We start from the raw sequence: 19,501 nt of genomic DNA, 5'->3' as shown, positions 1-19,501 counted from the left end.
AGAATCAGTATGGCTTTGGTATCAGTGCACTTGAAGGAAAAGCCTCCTGCTTCCAGCTCTGCTATTAGTGACCTAAAGCAAATCCCTTAACCTCAATGCCTCTGTTTCCTGAACTACACAATGGGATACTGGCTACATTTAATACAGCTGTTTGAGTTGTACAAATGAAAGTGTTGTAAGGTAAAATGAGATTTCCCTGCCCACCCCCACCCCCCCACTGTGAGTACATAGAGAGGGTTTTTCTCTCCTTCTTTGTTAGTGAAGCTAAAGTCAAGTAAGAGTGTCAACCTCTTTCACTCTTACTTGATTTTGCTGTTGAATGTACTGGCTCCAAATCAATGTGAAACCAGACTTCTGCTCAAGCTGCATTTTACCTGCCGCAATCTGTGCTAGTTCAGTTAAATAATCTTATTACCTGTTGATTGGTACATAATAGCACTGATGCTGCTGACATAGGCACTAATACTGCCTTGCCTACTCTTGAATTGGTCTATATTTAAGTACTTTGTGGTACAGACCATCTTTTTGTTGTTTGTACAGCGCATGGCACACTGGCTATGACTAGGCTCCTAGGTGCTTCTATAATACAATTAGCAGGCAGGTGCTTATGTGGTGTGACTTTCAAAAGTGCTGAGTACTCACCAGGTCCCACTGATCCATGGCTGCTGTTGGATGACGGGTACCTAAATATTGTTGTTTTTTCCTTCAGAGCATAGTTCCATAGTCCCATTTTTTAAAATCTTGGCTTAATTTTTCATTTTAAAAAAAGTACATTCTAGGCCTTGTGTTTGGCAAGAGACTGAAAACTGATACAAAGATTGGCAGCTTGAAGCAGTTCCTGTTTATATTGAGGGGTTTTATTCTGAAATCCAATGACTTAACTTGTACTGCTGATCGGATCTTTCTTCTAAACTAACTACTACATTTATCCCAGAATTTTAAGTCTCTCACCTTCTCCGATACAAAAATCCCTCCCGTTTGCATGGTCATTACAAGATCTGAAATTAATATTTGATTTTAATACAAAAATTTAACACTAGCCCACATTCTCTCCAGCTTTGACAAAGGAACACTGAAAGAAAGATCAATACAGTGTACATGTGATATGAGATGTTCTACATCAATGAGTGTTTCCCTTGTATGATCTACAGCCACCTTCCACTTTTGAAAATGGTATTTAATCTACAACCAGCCTGCTAAATAACATATGTTTAGTGTTACATAACTGTAGTTCTAGGAAAGTGTGCTAAAGTAAATGCCTGTCTGCAAATCAGTGGAATTACACTAGGGCTGGATTTGGCTTATGTTACCAGGGTCACCTTTCCCTCCAGACAAATAGCTGTGTCCTGAACAATCCACTTCTAGGCTAAAGGATGCATGTGCCATTTCCCCCACCAACCAGACCCTCAACCAGCAGAGCTACACATCAGTTTTCCTTAGGAACTGCTTCAGCCAGCCATCTGTTCAGTCCAATATGTCGTCTTTACTGGGCTGATGCCCAATGCTTCAGGAAGGTATCAAACCCCTATTGAAAAATACTATATCCTGTGTAGTAGGGGGAGAGTAGTTCTGCCTGACTCCCATCTGCAGATCAGTTTATGCCCTAAAGTTGGAGCAGCGATGAGCCTCTATAACTTAACTGGAGAGTGGTAACAGCTTATGAGAATTTCTTGCATCTCCTGCTCTTGTTAGAGATGTTGAAATGGGCCTGTTCTTGTTTCTCTTGAAGTCAGAGGAAGCAAATCAGCATAAAAATTAAACCATAAGTTGTTATTCCTGCTGCTGCTTTAGACAAAAAGAACAAGCAATAAATAACAGCATAAAAGAAATTTATTAAGGTAACACTACTATTTATACAAGTTACTCATGCTAGAAAAGCATAAATGATACATGTAAACAATTGTTTACAGAATACTTGTTTTTCCTTGTAAAGGTGCAAATGATCATCAAATGTAAACACAAGAATGCCAACCTTTGAGGAGCTTGTTTTTTGTTAAAAAAAGTCTTGTTTAATGACCCATTTTTGTTACATAGTGTTATTTTTCTACATTCTCAAGCACATTAAAGTGCTGAGTTATAGGAATCAAACCGTACTGAGATGTTAGCACCACTCTTAATATCAAGGATGTACATTCCTCTCACCCTTTCAAATCTCTAATTTAGTAGGTATGTCACAAAGTTACCTCGGTTGCATCATGACATTCTCTCATTCTGGAACTTAACAATACAGCAAACTTGTCTTGTTTGCTCAAACTGGATGGCAGAATGCCCCAACGCTTTTTGCACTCACTAAAACATACCCCATTACTCACAATGCAATTGCACACCACCTCCTCCAGAAGTCTATTAAGCAGGCCTCATACCTTTTCCAGCTCTAAAGCCAACATAAGGAAGTGCATACAAATTCACTAAGGGGAGGTACCATCTGATCCTTATCCTAATGTTCCCCAGTATGAATTATAAAGGAACAGCAGAGACAAGGGTAGGGAGCTAAGCTGATTCTGACCAGAGCATTTTTCAGCAGAAGCTATTTCAAGTCTGCAATAGGGGCAAGTGCCAGGAAATTGCAACAATATCTTTCTAGATTGTCCAAAAATAACAAGTGGTTCCCATGTGAGCAGACACAAGAATTGATAATGGCAATAAGTGCTCTCACAAGGTTCACATACAGGAAAGACATAGATCCTGAACCTTTGTACCACACACTGGGAAAAATGCATAAATTTGGAGTCTAGCTATTTTTCACCTTTCAACCCCAACCTCCTTCTTGAGTATCAATAATTCAGCAAAGAGATGGGTGTTCCAGTCCTGCTTCTCATTTCCCAAAAAACTGACCAGACACTCAGGGCACTAATCTTCACAGCTCCTATGCTCTGAGAGGCCCAAGTGGCGTGGCACAGCAGCATCCAGAAGTCTCACAGGATGTAGCCCTGCCCCAACCATCAGCCTGTCAGAACCCAATCTCAAAAAATTAAAAGAGATGGAATCTTTCATGGAGAGTGATACAAAGAAAATACATGATACAAATTAAATGAAAAAATAAATATATCTGCACTCAGAAAAGCTTCTGTGCAAAGGTGGCACCCTTCTGGTCAAGAACTTTTTTATTTTTTTTTTTTAAATGAAGCTTTCTGTAAATAAGGCAAAAGCATTATTTTCAGTATCACATTCCTCTTTCATCCACTGCATGGATGCCACTTCCACTGCTGGAGGAGGAGAGCCCCTCCTCTTTGCCAGACTCCTGGCACAGCTTGCAGTCCCAGGTCATTGTTTATGTTAGAGTAACTTTTACAGTTCAGTTTATTCAAAAACTGAGAGACTGTTTAGAAAAAAATAAGGACATAAGCAAAGCTTCTAGTTGTAGTCGGTGGTTCCCTGGAGTCTGACAAGTTGGTCTCCCATTGGGCGTGCACTCAGAAAAGTCATTTTATTTATAATTCCATAGAAAGAGGCACCAGCAAAGAATTAAGATGGATCTATATTTTACTAGAGCCGCATAGAGCTCCAGAGTCAGTAAGTCTCTTCAGTTTGTATAGGATAGAGAACGAAGGGCTTTTTCTGCATTAGATGCTTACCATATATGGGATTCACAATGTGTCATTTTGATAACGCCTACACCGCCTCCCAGCCGACGATAGTTCATTCCGCCGTACAACCTGCAAAGAAAAGTTGTCGTTGGTCATAGTGATTAGGCTCTTAATGCACGCTCTTCTCTGGTAAAAGCATGAAACAGCCTCCGCAGGCAGCACGTATAGTTCAGCATAACTGTTGGTCTCCATTTAAGGTGATGACTGTGATTAAGCTGTCTGATGAGTAAGGCAGGGGTCCCCAATCTATACAAACACACATCTAAAAGTAAATAGCCATATTTGCTCATATATGTATCTCCCTTGATGCGGACAGCAAATTGTTTTGCTTCGAGTCTTCCAGCAACAGAAAACTGCACTGAATTTCCTTTCTGCTCCTGTGTAGTTACAGGAACAGAGGGCAGCAACTCTATGGGTTGAATTAGGCCCTCTGGCTATGCTTTGGGCAACCCTGGAGCAAGGGGTAAATCTTCTACATGGTGCATAGCTAATTTCAGACTCGTATCTGCTTTATGCTACACACAGCTGAACAGACCAATGTATTATGCATTTCAAACATCATTTGTTCTCTCCACGCTATGATACTGAAACAATATCCAGATTTCACATGGAAATCTGATGCCTATCAGCTCCCATTTCCTACTTCAGCTGCATATTCCTCTATGTGCTGAAGCAGTTACAGTCTGCTGGAAGAAATAGGACAGTTGAGTTCTTTCAGTAACTCTCACCAATGCCACCCATTAACCCCAGATTGCATATCAAGGATTTCCCAGTGGTGCTCCTCACACAGGAAAAACTTCACACAGCAAGAAGTCCCCCAGCCAATAAAGAGAGGGAAGATGATAGTAGACACCACCAGCTTTATTCAGTTCAGTGCTGGTAACAAACAAGCTAGTATCCTCAATAGCTACCTGTGTTAGCTACAAAAACATGCTTTTGCTAGTTCTCCATATTATATGTCCTACCACTTCTGCCAGGGAAAGTGGCTGTCACCATCCAGTTAAAAGGCAGAATTTAGTTACTCCTGGGGGAATTGTGCACCACTGCACAGGCACAGAATTCGTGTCCCCCACAGATTTCTTTGCTTCCTTACAAAAAAAGGACTTCCTGAAGGGGAAGCAAATGGAAACCGCAAGAGTGGTCACGTGCCCCACCCCAGCAATGCGGGCACATTGTTTTGGGCATCTGGAGCAGATGGCAGAGAGGTAAATCACTGCATGGAAGGCGGGGCTGGGGATGCCTGGGCCGGTGGCTCCTACCCTCAGCTGCTAGTGCCAGCATCACCACAGAAGAGTGCTTAACTGAGAGAAGTGCCTCCCACGCCACATAGGAAAATCTCAACATGAAAGGGTTAATGTACTAGTTCAGGCTAGCTCAGTAGGACAAGGACATTAATTTCTTCCTATTCCCTGCACCCTGACAGATTTCTAAAATATCAAATCCCTTTCAAGAATATAAATAAGAGTCTGAAACTCTACGCTGATTAGATTAATGCACAAACTGTTGTTTTCAAGTGCAGTTATCGTCAGAAAAGTGATTCTGGAAAAACAGCCTGTCTCTATTCAGTACATATTTCCCACCAGTGGTTTCATATCAGACCTGGTTAGTTTACAAGTCAAAACAAGATTTTTCTAACTGCTTGCCCTGCAGATTTAACAGAACTCCATTGACTCAAACTGCTCCGCTTCATACAATATATCCCCATCTAGAGAAATTCTGGAATCAGAGCATAGCACTGTGAAGTCTAGATAGCCCCAAAGGAGCATACTGAATTCTGTTCTGCTTTCTGTATCTTTAAGCTACCACAGCTAAAGTAGATGTTTATTTTTGTTGGTAAACTGAGCAGACACGGCTCAATGCATGTGTACGTACACACACAGATCTCCAGATTAGCTTACAAAAAATGTTCCAAAGCACAGCACTTGAGATTAGGAGGTCTAGGTTCTAATACAGTGTGTGCCCATGGCTCACCATGTAACTGACTAAGTCACTTGCCTTCTCTGGACCTCAGTTTCCCCAGCTGTATGATGGCAAATCAACACTTCCCTACTTCCTAATGGTATTGTGAGGCTTAATTCACTAAAGTGAGCAAAGGTCTTTGGGGTTCTTGCGTTCAAGGCACTGTAGTAGAATCATGTCTATTATATTCAAAATGAAGATGGTAGAGGGGACTTAAAGCACAGCTACTCCAGTTTTGAAAAAGGAAGCTGCAGGCCCTCGCCACAGGGAGCTATTTCAAAAATGGCTGTTACTCCTCTGGTCCGACGCATGGAGGAGCAATGGACAAGACACATATTGCAACACAGCAGCACTATAGACCATTCAGATATGGATTGTTTGGTGAAAGCCCAACACTTATGTAGAGGTTTGCTACCTCTCTTTAGGAAATGGCTGCGTAGGGAGACTTCACTGCTACTGATGCAGTCTGTCAGCACTAAAGTGACAGCATTATGAGTGGTAAATGTCCCCATTTCCTTTCTGTTCTGAAACAGATTCCAAGCGCATATGGGTGGCAGAAAAACACAGTTTCTCCACCTCTGAGTTATTCAGAAAGGGATTCTCTCTCTGGAAATGGGAGGTTAGTCATGTGACACACTGGATCACATTGCCTGCTCCCTTTGTTGGTTTCTCTTTTAAACAAACCAGCCAAGTCACATAAAGGGTTACAGTGGCCACCTCCATCAACCCAACTTCCAGTAAGATGAGGCACAACACATCTCCACTCTGCTGGGAAGACTACTCATAGGCATAATTTAAGCAGGTGTGCCTAAGGTTTGCAATTTCACTGTTTCATGAATTTAAAGGTTACCTCCATGTGTTAGCATCAGGATCAAACACTTCAATGGTCTTCAAGTACGTTGTGCCATCAAAGCCTCCCACTGCCATTAGCTGTCCATTCACTACTGCAAGGCCAACCTGGAAAACAACCGCCACAGACATTATTCATGCTTCATTGCAGGTCTTGAAGGCTTGTCTCACAAGAGAAACACTTCAATAAAAAGCCATTCATTAATCAGCAGAGTCAAGCCTTGGGAAGATGTCAGTACACAGCACACGTTCCTGGAGGCAGTAGGGGTACAGAAGGGACAACTGTATTTTAGTATTTCTGTTAAAATACAGATTCATAAAACCTAGCATAAAATGGTATTCAACTAGAACATTTCAGTACAGATTCCCCTAAAACACATGGCTACTTCTCTGGGATGCTGAGTAGAGTTAACCGAAAAAAAAAAAAAATTAGAGCTTTCCCACTGTGTCAGAGAAGACAAAAAAATGTGTTTTGCTGTTTGTGCATTGGCAACTGTGTTGGACTCTCATTAGCAGTACATTGGTTTTACAAGTGATTTAAATGTCATTGCTCTCAAGACTGGTTCTGCTCATCAGATAGCACAAATGATACACTCAAGTTCATGCCCCAGGGACTGGGAGAGTAAAAACAGCAAGGGTTAGAATGAATAAGACCTTCATCACACAATAAGCAATAGGAGTTGTACTACACTGATCCCAAAGCGAACAGTAAGATCCTCCAGCCCCAGGCTCTGAGGACCTCATTGTGATGTTGGCAGGCCAGATGCCAGCTCTTGCCTAGGCTGCAGGCATTAGCTAAGAACTGACAACCTCGTAGCTGGAGACCAGAGCAGGTCACCTGTATGTTAGTTTTGCTCAAAATAGGTATTATTCTTGTAAGAATGTATTTAGTGTTCAGATTCTATGAAATGCTTGTAAGTTGCTGCATACATCAATCACACTTACAATGTCTGTATCCCATGCTATTAGAAAATATGTACATTTTGCTTTATAACTTTGAAAATGTTTGCTCTGAATTTATGAACTTAGCTATGGGAATCGTTCTCCCTGTCCATCCAGAAGGACTACCAAAATCAGAAAGGCCATCAAGGATCATTGCAATATGAAGGATTGGTTAATGGCTCCATCATACCTAGAAAATGCTATATGCAAGAAAGCTCATCCTGTGGCCTTGAAAGCTGAATGAAGGAAATAAAACAAAGCTATGGGAAAATTTTCCAATGTTCTGGCTATTTGAACTCTGAAGGGCCAGAGACTCTAAACTGAAGCCAGGGGCTGCCTCCTGGGTCTGCCCTGAAAAACACTAAGGTAGTGGTCTGTCAATTCAATCACTCTTTGGATTTAGATGGTAACTCATTTGTGTGTATATGTTTGCTTGCTTTAACCTGTAAATAACTCTTCTTCCTTTTTCATAATTAATAAACCTTTAGATAGTTTATTACAGGAATGGCTATAGGCATTGTCTTTGGTTTAAGATCTAGGGTAACTGATTTGAGGTAAGTGACTGGTTTCTTGGGACTGGAAGCAACCTGAATGTGGTGTGATTTTTGGTGTAAGTGACCATTTATCACTAAGTCCAGTTTGTCTGGGTGGCAAGATAGACTGGAGATCTATCATGTTCGTTTGCTAATTCCTCCAAAGTGCACAATAGGACAGGGCCTGTGTGTTTAATAGCATGTTCTTTCCTCTAATGGCTTCTGATGTTATTGGGAGGGCAGGGTGGGAGGTTATCACTATTTACTGAAGTAGCACACTCAAGAATTCCCTGCTTCAGAATTAAGTGCTCGTGACTCAGTGCCAGTAGTCAAAACTCCTATGGAAAAAACCGGCCTAAAAACAATTCCCGCTTCTCGGTTGTATTAAAAAGTTGTCATCATCACCCATTCACCCCTTGCAGCACAGGAAGCTACTATTGCTACACCTAGTACTTCCTTTTGGGCTATGTGCTTTGCCTTTTTAAAAACATTTCCCTCTTAGAAGGGGGTAAGATGCAGGAAAAGTGAAAGAAGCAAGAAAAGAGCAGAGCCCTCCCTATGCTCCAGCTAAGTAGCTACGCACAGCACAAGCTGGCAAATGAAGCAGAACTCACGCCGCTCCGCCGTGATGTCATGGCCACCACAGGAGACCACTGGTTGGTTCTGGGGTTGTATCTCTCGGCACTGCTGAGCTCTGTGGTATCATCTCGGCCTCCCACAGCATAGATCATGTCCTGGTATACTGCACAGCCCAGGTGCTTCCGTCTAGTCCCCATGGGAGCTATTGTGTGCCAGCGGTTCTCTTGGGGATTGTAGCGCTCCACTGTGGAGAAAGTCATATTACAAATCTTTGGACACCATCTAATGCCCTTCTATTAGTGGCTCTGTGCTTGTAGCCATAACATGGATCAGACTGTGAAGAGACAACATTTCCTCCCCACACCAGAAACACATTGTGTCAGTTTGTCACCATCCACACTGCTTCTCCCTGCTTTCTCTAGAAGACTTGCTATTCCTCCTCCTCTCCCCAACCCCAGTCTAACAAAGACAGGAATGCCAGATGTTCAGTCATTTAATGCACCTGAGCTGAAGAATGAAATTCTGGTGAAGCTACAACTGGTCTGTACTGCCATCTACACTTGTGACAGAGTGAGCTCCAGTAAGTATGCTGTTGCCCAAGCCAGCAAAGACCAGAGATATCACAGAGATGATGTACTGGCTCTTTGTAGGCAAGTGCTAAGAAAATGCACAAAGTAACTGCGTATTGCAACTTCCTAGTAAGAAGCAGACACACAAACATATAACCAGCTAGCAGTGGTTTAGGAGGATGGGGACAGTACTAATGTATAGCAAAATTAACTTCAGGTGAGGAACCCACTCAGAAAACTGACCACACAAATATTTACCAGCTTTCTGGGGAAGGAGTATGGGTAAAAGAACAGGACCATGGAAGATACTGGTTGCAGTGCAGTATGGAGAAGTGACATACCTGTATTGAGAGGTGACGTCCCATCGGAGCCTCCCACAGCATAGAGAAAGCCCCCTAACACAGCCACTGCCACTCCCAAGCGCCTGGTGCTCATGGAAGCCACCCGAGTCCATTTGTTTTCTTTTGGATCATACCTGCCACAAGAAAAAGCAGAGACCAGTTGAGCTTCCAAGTATACACATCAGGCCCTGTTTCCCTTGGGAGCTACAGCAAGCAACCAAAGGAATCTGTGGGGAGCAGTATTTCTGACAGTTCCACATTCAGGTGGGGTAATACTAACACGTCTGTTCTGGTTTTAGCCTCTAAAAGAGGTTCAGTATATACACATCATGGCAGCTAGGCAGACAGTTGCTGTTTGCTGGAATTCAGGTTAAACTAAAAACATCCACCTTCAAATACAATCACTAACAAACCCACTCAGCATTTGTTGCCTTCTTTCAAACTCACATGCACCAACTGCATCTTCTTATAAGATCTTTCCTTCTCCTTCCCTCCCACTTCCTTATTTTTAATACCTTTCCACAATGTTGAGACAAGAGACACCATCCTGGCCACCAACAGCATAGAGGTATCCCCCGAGAACTGCCACTCCAACACTGGTCCTGCAGGTGCTGGTGGGAGCCACATCACTGCTCCACTGATTAGTCTTCGGGTCGTATCTAAAAAGTGTGTCAAATAATTCAAGTCTGCACTGCTTATCTACAGAAATCTCTGACTCCCCTGTGGCTTGTGATTAGTGGTACAGTGGAACTTGCTTATCCTGATTTCAGAGGAAAACCATGAAGAAGGATGAAAGTCCTGAATTGTTCCAATACACTATGCAGTAAAACCTCATCTTAGCATGAAGTCGTTCTTGGAAAAGTTACTGACCTCACTAAAAGCTGGTTCCACTGTATTTTACTTTAAATCACTGAAGGTTTCAAAGGCCCAAATCTGACCTCCATTCCTCCTCCCTTGTATATATTTCCAACGTCCACATAATTCTCTATTCACCAACCCAGAAAAGAATGTCTGGATAGTTTTCCCCTCCTTACAAGTACATATATGCCTGCAGTCTCACCTTCATGAGCAACACTAATAAAACAAGCCAGTGGGAATGTATATGTAAGGAAGTTAGCAAAAGCCATGCCCATCATAAACTACAGCCAGGCCCACTCTTACACTTCATTTCCCTACTCCTTCACATGCCAAAGGCTATGCCTCAGAGAGCTCAGAGCAGAGGTCAGACTAAGATTACCATTAAGTTAGGGATATAAGGCTACATCCTGGTATGTCTGATGTTTCAGTTTAGTATAAAATTGATACAGATGCCAAAAAAGCTAGTAACAAGGGTGGATAAAAATAAATGATTTTAAAAAAAAAAATAAAAAAAATTGGATTTTTTCATTTAAATTGGCTTTTTTGATAAAATGCTTTTTGAGGAAAAAAGCAATTTAAAGATAGTTTTAATTAAGATATCTTTGAGCTATAATGTATCTCATCATGGAACAGGGATTATAAATTCTAATTCTACAATATGAGACAATATATTCATGTAATGTTTAAGAAAAGTTTTGTGAATGAGTTCCAATAGTTCATGGATTAGGGAATATTTTAATGAAGTTCCTCTACCTGTGGGTAAGACAGGCATTCATGCAAAAAGCAAAACAGTGCAACAAAGAAATGCAAGGCCTGGTTGCCCGAATGAAACAGCATCATGAGAAGTGTTCCTTCTCAGGAGGAAGCTGTGTTGAAGATGATGAAAGGAACATGTCTGAAAATGCAGGATCTTCAAGCTGGTAAACTTTTTTATTTCATACTTCTTTCTTAAGGACTGCCCGTCTTCCTTCTGGACTATTCTTGAATTCTCATGTTTGAGCAAAAAATATAGTTGTTGCTCTATGGTACTATCATTTTAGATGCAGTTGTGATCAAAAATAAATAGCTGAAATCGGCAGATCTTCCTTTTACAATTTCACCTTTAAAGTAGTACTGAGTGTCAGTCAATTCAATGAGTAATACTAAATGAGCAGTATGGTGGTAATAATGAAATAACTGCATTGACTTATTTTGTTTAGGAGAATCCATCCTCAACATACAGGATTCTAAAGACTATCCACCTTCAAGATCACCATCATTTTCTATAGTTTCAGAATTATCTGCCAATGATAGTGTTTCAGTCATATCATGTATGTCACATAGCCACAGTACATCACCTGTAGCAAAAAAGAAAAGAAAAACCTCTATCATCCAGAAACAACCATAGAGAAGTATGTGATAAGAACCAGCAGATTACAAAAAGAGATGATTGATGGAAAAACTGCCCAGTTTGTTTATGCAACAAACTCTCCTTTCCGTATGATTGAGAACCCACACTTCATTAACATGGTTCAGTCGTTAAGACCAGGATACAGTCCACCCAACAGAGCAGATGTCGCAGGCAAATTGCTGGATAAAGTGTATGAAAAAGAAATTGAGCAGTGTGCAAAAGGTCTAGACGGTGAAATTGTTAACTTGAGTCTTGATGGGTGGAGCAGTGTCCACAATGATCCTGTTGCATGTGCTTGTGTGACAACAGCAGGAGGGAATGTCTTCCTTACAGAAACAATTGATACATCAGGAAATGCACACACAGCAGAATACTTACAAGAAGTAGCAGTAAAAGCTATAAGAATCCGTGAAGAAAATTTCAAATGTCTAGTACGCAGCTTGGTTACAGACAATGCTGCAAATGTATCCAAGATTAGAAGAAATTATTTAGAAGAGAGTCCCAAGCTAACAACATACGGTTGCAGTGCTCATTTGATGCACCTCCAATGTTCCAGAAATAAAGGCTAATGTTGTTGAAATTGCAAAATACTTCCGTAACAACCACTTTGCAGCAGCTGCTCTGAAAAAAGTGAGAGGAACCAAGCTAACTCTCCCACAAAAAGTGCGATGGAACTCAGTAGTGGACTGTTTTGACCTCTATATCAAGAACTGGCCTAACCTGATGACAGTTTGTGAACAAAATCGTGAACAAATAGATGACACTGTCACAGCCAAAGTTCTCAACATTGGGCTTAAGAGAAATGTTGAACACATGCTGAGTACCCTGAAGCCTATTTTCTGTAGCCTTGAACAAAATGCAGGGAAATAGCTGTTTTATTGCTGACGCTGTTGATATTTGGAAGGAACTGAGTGAGATCTTAAAAAGAGAAATATGCAATGACAGAGTTAAATTACAAGCATTAAAAAAAACAAATGGGACAAGCACTATCTCTAGCTCATTTTCTTGCAAATATTCTCAGTAGTTGGTACCAGGGTCAAACCTTCAAAACTGCTAAAGAAGAGGAGTTGGCTGTGACATGACATCCAGCAATCATCCCTCCATAATGCCAACGATAATAAACTTCAGAGCTCAGGGTGAACCATTCAAGAAATATGTTTGCGGATGATGTTTTAAAGAAAGTCACACCAGTGAACTGGTTGAAGTCACTTAAGCACTTGGATTCAGAGACTGTTGAAGTGATAATCTCACTTTTAACAGCAGTAGCTTCTTCTGCTGGTATAGAAAGAATATTTTCTTCCTTTGTATGAATTCATTCCAAATTGAGAAATTGTTTAGGACTTGAAAAAGCAGGAAAGCTTGTTTTTCTTTTCCAGATTATGAACTAACAGGAAAATGAAGGTGAGGATGACTGAGTTAGGTGCAGAAGCCAATATTTTAAGTTTCTCATGTTGACCTGGCTGACATAGTCGATTTAATTTTTTTTTTAAAATATTTCATTTATCTATTTTAGTTAAAAACAATTTTAACAAAAACAAATCTGATTTTAAAAAACTTGAATATTTAACTAAATTCAAAAATTCATATGCTTGTTTTGTTAAAATATTATATGTTTGCTGTTGAAGAAAAAAATCCAGAATGCATAACGTTGTTTTAGTTAAATAAAACAATTTAAAATGTCTGTCTGGTGATGTTCTCCTCCTAATACAGCCTGGCAAGAAAATCCTCCAAATATTAACAATTAACCTGTTGAATTGGAGATATTTATGAAGTCATTGGGAGGTGAAATATCTGCTTCAATTACCTTTGGTAAATGAAATAACCAAACAATCATTCATTTTCTGATATAACTGTAAAATTATTTTGAAAAATTTTCAGATTAGATCACTTAAAAAATGTATATTGTGTACCTTCTAAAAATGAAACCTACATCTGTCTCTGAGTTGTGAAGAATATGTATTAAGGTTATAACAACCTACAAAAACGCACTTTTATGTAAGAAATCCATGATTAAATCGAGTCTTCCTGACTAGTGATTTAAATCAAATCCACCCTGCTAGTAACCACTGCCACATATTAGCTTATGTACTGAAGCAGGAAATGTAGATAGTATAGATGTAGTATTTCAGCCGTTCAGCATATAAGCAACACAGACAGCAAAATGGACGCCTTTATCACATGGCACCATGTTTTGATGTCTCTGCTGGAGACCTACCTTTCTACACTGTTAAGGTAAGAAGAACCATCATGGCCTCCCACAGCATACAGGAGGTCATCCAGAACACTGACCCCAACTCCACAGCGCCTTTTGCTCATGGAAGCCACCATCCGCCACTCATTGGTTTGAGGGTCATAGCGCTCCACGCTGGAAATTGCGTCCCCACTACACCAGCCTCCCACTGCAGGAATCAACACAAGAAACAGTGTCAGGGTAGTACATCAAACTCACACACTGTGCACTGTCTACAACAAATAATCTATCTACATCTTCTGCCCACAGATGCTTCTTACACACTATCCCAAGAAGACAGTCTATCAGAATTATTCACTCAGAGGACTGTGAATAAGAAAACAGGATGGAATTTTCAAAAGTGCCTACGTGAGTTTAGGAGCACAAGTCCCATTGAAAGTCAAGTGTTTCAGCATGTATTATTATGAGCGCTACCACCATGCCTGGGAGCACTAATCATAGACCAGAAACCCATTTTGCAAGACAAAGGCCTTGTCTACACTCCAGGGAAAATTCGATCTAAACTACACAATTTGAGTTACGTGAATAGCGTAACTCAAATAGATATAGTTTAGATCTACTTACCACGGGGTCCACACTATGCAATGTCGATGGGAGACGCTCACCCATCGACTCCCCCTAGTCTTCTCGATCTGGTGGAGTACAGGAGTCGACAGGAGAGCAATCTGCGGTTAATTTAGTGGGTCTTCACTAGACCTGCTAAATCAACCGCTGATGTATCGATCGCCGCACATCGATCCCCCAGTAAGTGCAGACAAGCCCAAAGACAATGCAAGACAAGAAGAAAGTGTAGGTTAACTCAAACTGTGGGATGGGTAACATAAAATGTCACTTCTGAAGGTCTGATAGTTAGGGTTGGCCGTATGGATTAACTTTGAAACAAAGAGCATTTAAACTTGGATCTCACAGCCAAAGTTGCAGGCACTATACGCACCTGCAAAGAGCACTTCTCCACAGCGGATAGGTTTGCGTGGTCGAGTTCTTGGTCCCTGCATCAGTGGCCGTTCTTGGGGCAACAGCAGGTAGTTCTTAGCTTCATCCACCAGGTCCCTGTGCAAGAGAAAACTTTTATTCTAAATGTCTGGGTGACAGTGGCATTTTTCAGGAAGTACTATTTGGGACATGCCATCCCTAAAAATAGCAGCCATCACCAATCATGTTCCAGTTATTGCCATACTAAAAAGAATATGCATGACTTTATGTATAATATATATATGACCTCTCTTAGGTATTCAAAAGACATCTATTGCTTTGCTAACCAAAGGCCTAATCCAAAGCCCATTGAAGTCAATGGAAAGACTGCTATTCATCTCAATGAACGTTGGAACATGCCCTCGTTGGAAATATTAGATTGGCACTAACATTTGATCAGTGTCAACATTAGATATTACTACGAATGGTACATGCAAAATACTATGGTTAACATAAAGACCCTACTATTTTAACCATGCCCAAAATAAGTAATTAAAAAAACAATGCGCTGTAAGATAAAACTTGACAAGCAATTATTTTGTTTAGGATCAAAATATCAGTGGTTAAAACCTCACACACAATACCAATAGATGGATGAGGTATCCAGATGATAAAAATTTTATCATTCAGCTTTAAGTAGCTCACCCACCCTCTTACCCACTTATATATCACCCTGCAAATAATTCTAACACTCCAAATCCCTGAGCAACTTCAATTGGCTTTTTTACTTTATTTTAAATAACCTGCCACAAAAAAGCTTCCACCTTTTCCACACAAAAACTGAACTCCTTCAGCACCAAAGTATTACACATGCCCAAAGACCAGGAAGCGAAAAATTTAGTCCTACACGAGTGACAATTTTCTGTATATAAAAACACCAGAGCTTCAAAGTCTGATATCTCATGAGCCTGCAGCATTAGAAAGGGGAGCTTTACGCCTCTGTAAAGGGGAGCTGCAGCTTCCCCATAGTCCTAGCTTTCTCTTCTAGTTCCAGGTGGGTTGGTATAGTCAGGAGTTCCGAAACTGTGGGCTAGGGCCCAAAGGTGGGCCACGACAGTCTCGGGTGGTCTGCCAGCACAACTGCATTCTCCAGCCAATCTCTTAGTAAATATTTAACTTCACGTGACTCATGTAATCTAAGTAATAGCTATATAAATGTAATGTTTTGAGCTGTGTATGTTGAACAAAACATAGAAAAAACTATTTATTTATTTTAAAAACAAGCTGCAATATGTCAAGTTTAATTTTTGTGAGTACAATGGTGCATTTCACTGCAAGGTAACCTAGTAACGTATGCACAGTCCGCCATTTACAACTGTAAAAAACGTCAAGCACTATTTCAATTTGACAAGGATAGATTTATTTTTTAGAAAAAGAGAAGAATGCTCTGATGGAGAAGATACTGAAAATCCCAGACTATTTACAGCTACACAAAATGAGCCAGCCAAAAAAATAAAGGAAGTAGTAAGAAAATATGACGACACATATTTGACGTTTGGATTTTCCTTTACCAGGTCAGATAAATACCTGTTGCCTCAGTGTGTTACAATATAATTGTCATTTTATGTTTTTATTTACAATATTTTATTCTTTTCTAGTTAGTAGAAAGCAAGGTTGGGTCTTTACTGACACAGCACAGAAATTCAGATTTTACACTAAAAAAATTGAAAACACAATATAGTGTTCAAAATTGGACAACTATTTTGTTTTAAAATCAACAAATAGCACATTTTTTAAACAATTTTGTTAACATTGTGTGACTTATTGTTCAGTTTTATACATTGCACATTCACACATTGCGTTTCCCCTTTCTGAATAAAAAAATGTGGAGAGCAAAATTTGGCAAAGTGAAGTGTAGTTTTACTAAAGCTGTTTGGTTTCAAAGATCTTGAAGCATTTCTTTGAGTGCATATTGCTCGGGATTTCTATCGTTTACATTAAAATGAAAAGGAACATGCACATTGTGTATAGTGTTATAGTTTATATGTATGTAATAATTAATATTTATAATTTTCCCCAATAAGTATTAATAGTGGGTCACAGTGCCTATTGCAACTGGACGGGTGGACTTCAGGGAAAAAAAGTTTGGGAACCCCTGGCTAACCTGGTAATAAAAGTCATGACATTTTCAGATACAGAAAAGCTATTTTAGGTTGTTTAGAATATGGCTTCCTCTGAGCAGTGCTCAGTGGGATTCATGGTAACTAAGGCACCTGGCTTTACAGCCAAAGTGATAGGAAAAAGAGGCCATTTTGTGAAGGGTGATTTATCAGAAAGGTAAATTGCTTACCCAAAGCTTTCTCTCCCACCAAAATATTGATTAAAAAAGCTCCTTTGAGGGTACACTGCAACTTCTACACAAATAAAAACATACTTGCAATGCAGTGCTTTCTTCTATCTCCCCTCTGCCCAATCCCAGAAAAGGAAACTGGTAAGTATCACCTTAGTTTTACCACTGACAAATCACAATATTCTTGGACAGCAAACACAGATAAGGCATGAAGTGAAATTCATAGAACTGCACTGTTCAGTTTCACTCTTTCCAGCGGGAGTTACCTGCATTCTTCATCACTTTTAATGAGTGGATCTGAGCCGACTGTACCCACCAGGAACTTGGGACTGAGTAGTGGCAGACGGACATGTTGCAGCACCTATGAGACACAACAGAACACAATTAAAGGCAACGCACTTGTCACCTTACAGATGGAAGGAGCAGTCAAATAGAGAGCAACATTAGCTAATTTGCTTCCACATGCTTTGTGATCCAATTAAGTTATAATGCAGTCACAAGGACAGAAAGATTAGCAATAGGGAGTGTACTAACAATCCCAGTAGTAATTCAGACCATGATACTCTGGCTCAATGCAACTTTTTGTCTATAGCACCTTTGCAATTTCAATAAGCCAGTGTCCTTATCCAGCAGGACAACATCAGATTTTAAAAGAGCTGACCCAATGAGACTGCTCATGAATGAAACCCAACAACCTGACTGAAAACCTTAAGAGGACTGCAGATGTCTATACATATTGTCCTAAGTACTTGTTTGGCTGACAGTTTTATTATCTATTTACCCTTTTAAGTGTACACTGCAGTGTACAGTAAATGAACTACATCAAACATGCCACAAACAGCTTACACTTTAAATGCACAAGCAGGTATAATAGAATACAGAATTAAACAAAGAAGAACATATGGTCCTACAAGGGACCAAAGAGTTGTAAGGGGTATAAACTAGAGCTGACAGGAGGATGACAATTCTGTTTCACAACTTTTGAAAGTTTTCATGAAATGCAATTGTGCTGAAATGTCCATTTTGGAGCAAAAAGGGCAAAGCAGGGCAGTAAGAGTCTCTTTCTTCCTCATTATTTCTGACCAGAGAATCCCGGAACTCTGGAACCTTCTCCTCAAAAACTTTGTCAAAACAGATAATGCTGCCGCAAAATTTCAGCTTTGACAAAAGAACATATTTAATCAAGAATGTTCTGACCAGCTGTAGTATAAACCCTCAGAATTCAAGGCATAAATCAACTGCCTGGGGTTAAGAAGAAACTTCCCTTAGGGGAAGGTTATTCCATAATTGCATTAGGGGTTCATTCACAATCCTCTGAAGCATCTGGGACCGGCTCCTGTTGAAGATAGGATTGACTAGATGAACCCAGGGTCCGATCCAGTATGGCAAATCTTAATGTTTCTATCAGTAAGCATTTTTAAAGGGCCCGTTACTAACATACCTGGGCACTGGACTTTTAGGCCTAGATGACTGGAAAATGTGAGTGTTCTAACACACCTGGAAAGTCAGGAGGGGAATTATTTCCACTACTTACACCAACAAAATCTCTCTCTCCTTGTACAAAGCAGATGCATGTGAACCACGCTCAAGGTTACCTGGGGTAGCTGGGGTCGCCTCTCCTGAATGCTGTACTTTACCCAGGCCATCACTGCATTGAACACCTGCTCCTCACTGCGAACATTCAACTCATCACTGGATATGATATCTATGAGCTGATTGGCTGGAAGAAGCATGAACTCCTCACTCTCCATCACCTGTTCAAAGAGATGATGATAAAGAAAAAGGTAAGGACACTGTTTCAAAGCACTCACTGCTTCTGGACTCTGCCTCAAAGTTAAAGGAGAAATCCTTCCCTTTAGATAGGATCCAATTGGTCCAATCCAGTAAGGTGCTGAGCACCTTCCAATTCCGTTGACATCAGGGAAGTGGAGGATCCACAGCGCTTCACAAAACTGGGCCCCAACAGTGCAGTTCAGATAACTTTTAGATGGCAATGAAAATGAATGGGGAAAATAAAAGTTCTGTAAAGTGGTAAGTCACAGAACGCACTAATCTATTTCAAAATTCGGGAATAGCAAAGCCCTTGTTTAAAGCCAGCCTCCTCATTTGCCATGTGGAATACATAAAACAGAAAGAAAAATGTTCTGCAGCTGATAAATATTTGAGAGGAAAGTGGCACCAAAATAAAGACATTTTATTTGTAATGTAGTAACAAATCCAAATCAGAATCGAAGGTAAAAGTCTCAAAAACAAATTACCAGAGACATTGTAGATATGTAGGAAAAATCTTCCTGACGTTGATTTGTAGCAGAATGGAAAGTGTCTCAGGACAGCAGATGGACTCATATGATCCTACCTCTGTTTCTTTCACTCTCTCTAAA

The 19,501-nt window shown here is 40.4% G+C and overlaps 1 protein-coding gene across 1 annotated transcript in view; it reads right to left on the bottom strand.

Moving 5' to 3' along the window:
- Nucleotides 1-1,897: 1,897 nt before the first annotated feature.
- The window catches only part of KLHL20 (kelch like family member 20), a 36,873-nt gene continuing 19,269 nt past the window's right edge, over nt 1,898-19,501 (bottom strand). The window contains exons 4-12 of the mRNA XM_084636261.1: nt 18,716-18,874; nt 17,387-17,481; nt 14,793-14,908; nt 13,823-14,006; nt 9,875-10,018; nt 9,360-9,493; nt 8,485-8,693; nt 6,397-6,503; nt 1,898-3,656 (exon numbers count right to left, since the gene is read on the bottom strand). Coding sequence (XP_084492387.1) covers nt 3,572-3,656; nt 6,397-6,503; nt 8,485-8,693; nt 9,360-9,493; nt 9,875-10,018; nt 13,823-14,006; nt 14,793-14,908; nt 17,387-17,481; nt 18,716-18,874 — 1,233 coding nt within the window. The 3' untranslated portion in view covers nt 1,898-3,571. The remainder of the gene's footprint in view (nt 3,657-6,396; nt 6,504-8,484; nt 8,694-9,359; nt 9,494-9,874; nt 10,019-13,822; nt 14,007-14,792; nt 14,909-17,386; nt 17,482-18,715; nt 18,875-19,501) is intronic.

Source organism: Lepidochelys olivacea (assembly GCF_965140295.1).
Source record: "Lepidochelys olivacea isolate rLepOli2 genome assembly, chromosome: 8".
NCBI classification, from domain to species: domain Eukaryota; kingdom Metazoa; phylum Chordata; order Testudines; family Cheloniidae; genus Lepidochelys; species Lepidochelys olivacea.
The sequence above is the reverse complement of the archived record's forward strand: the minus strand, read 5'-3'. Positions and strand labels throughout refer to the sequence as shown.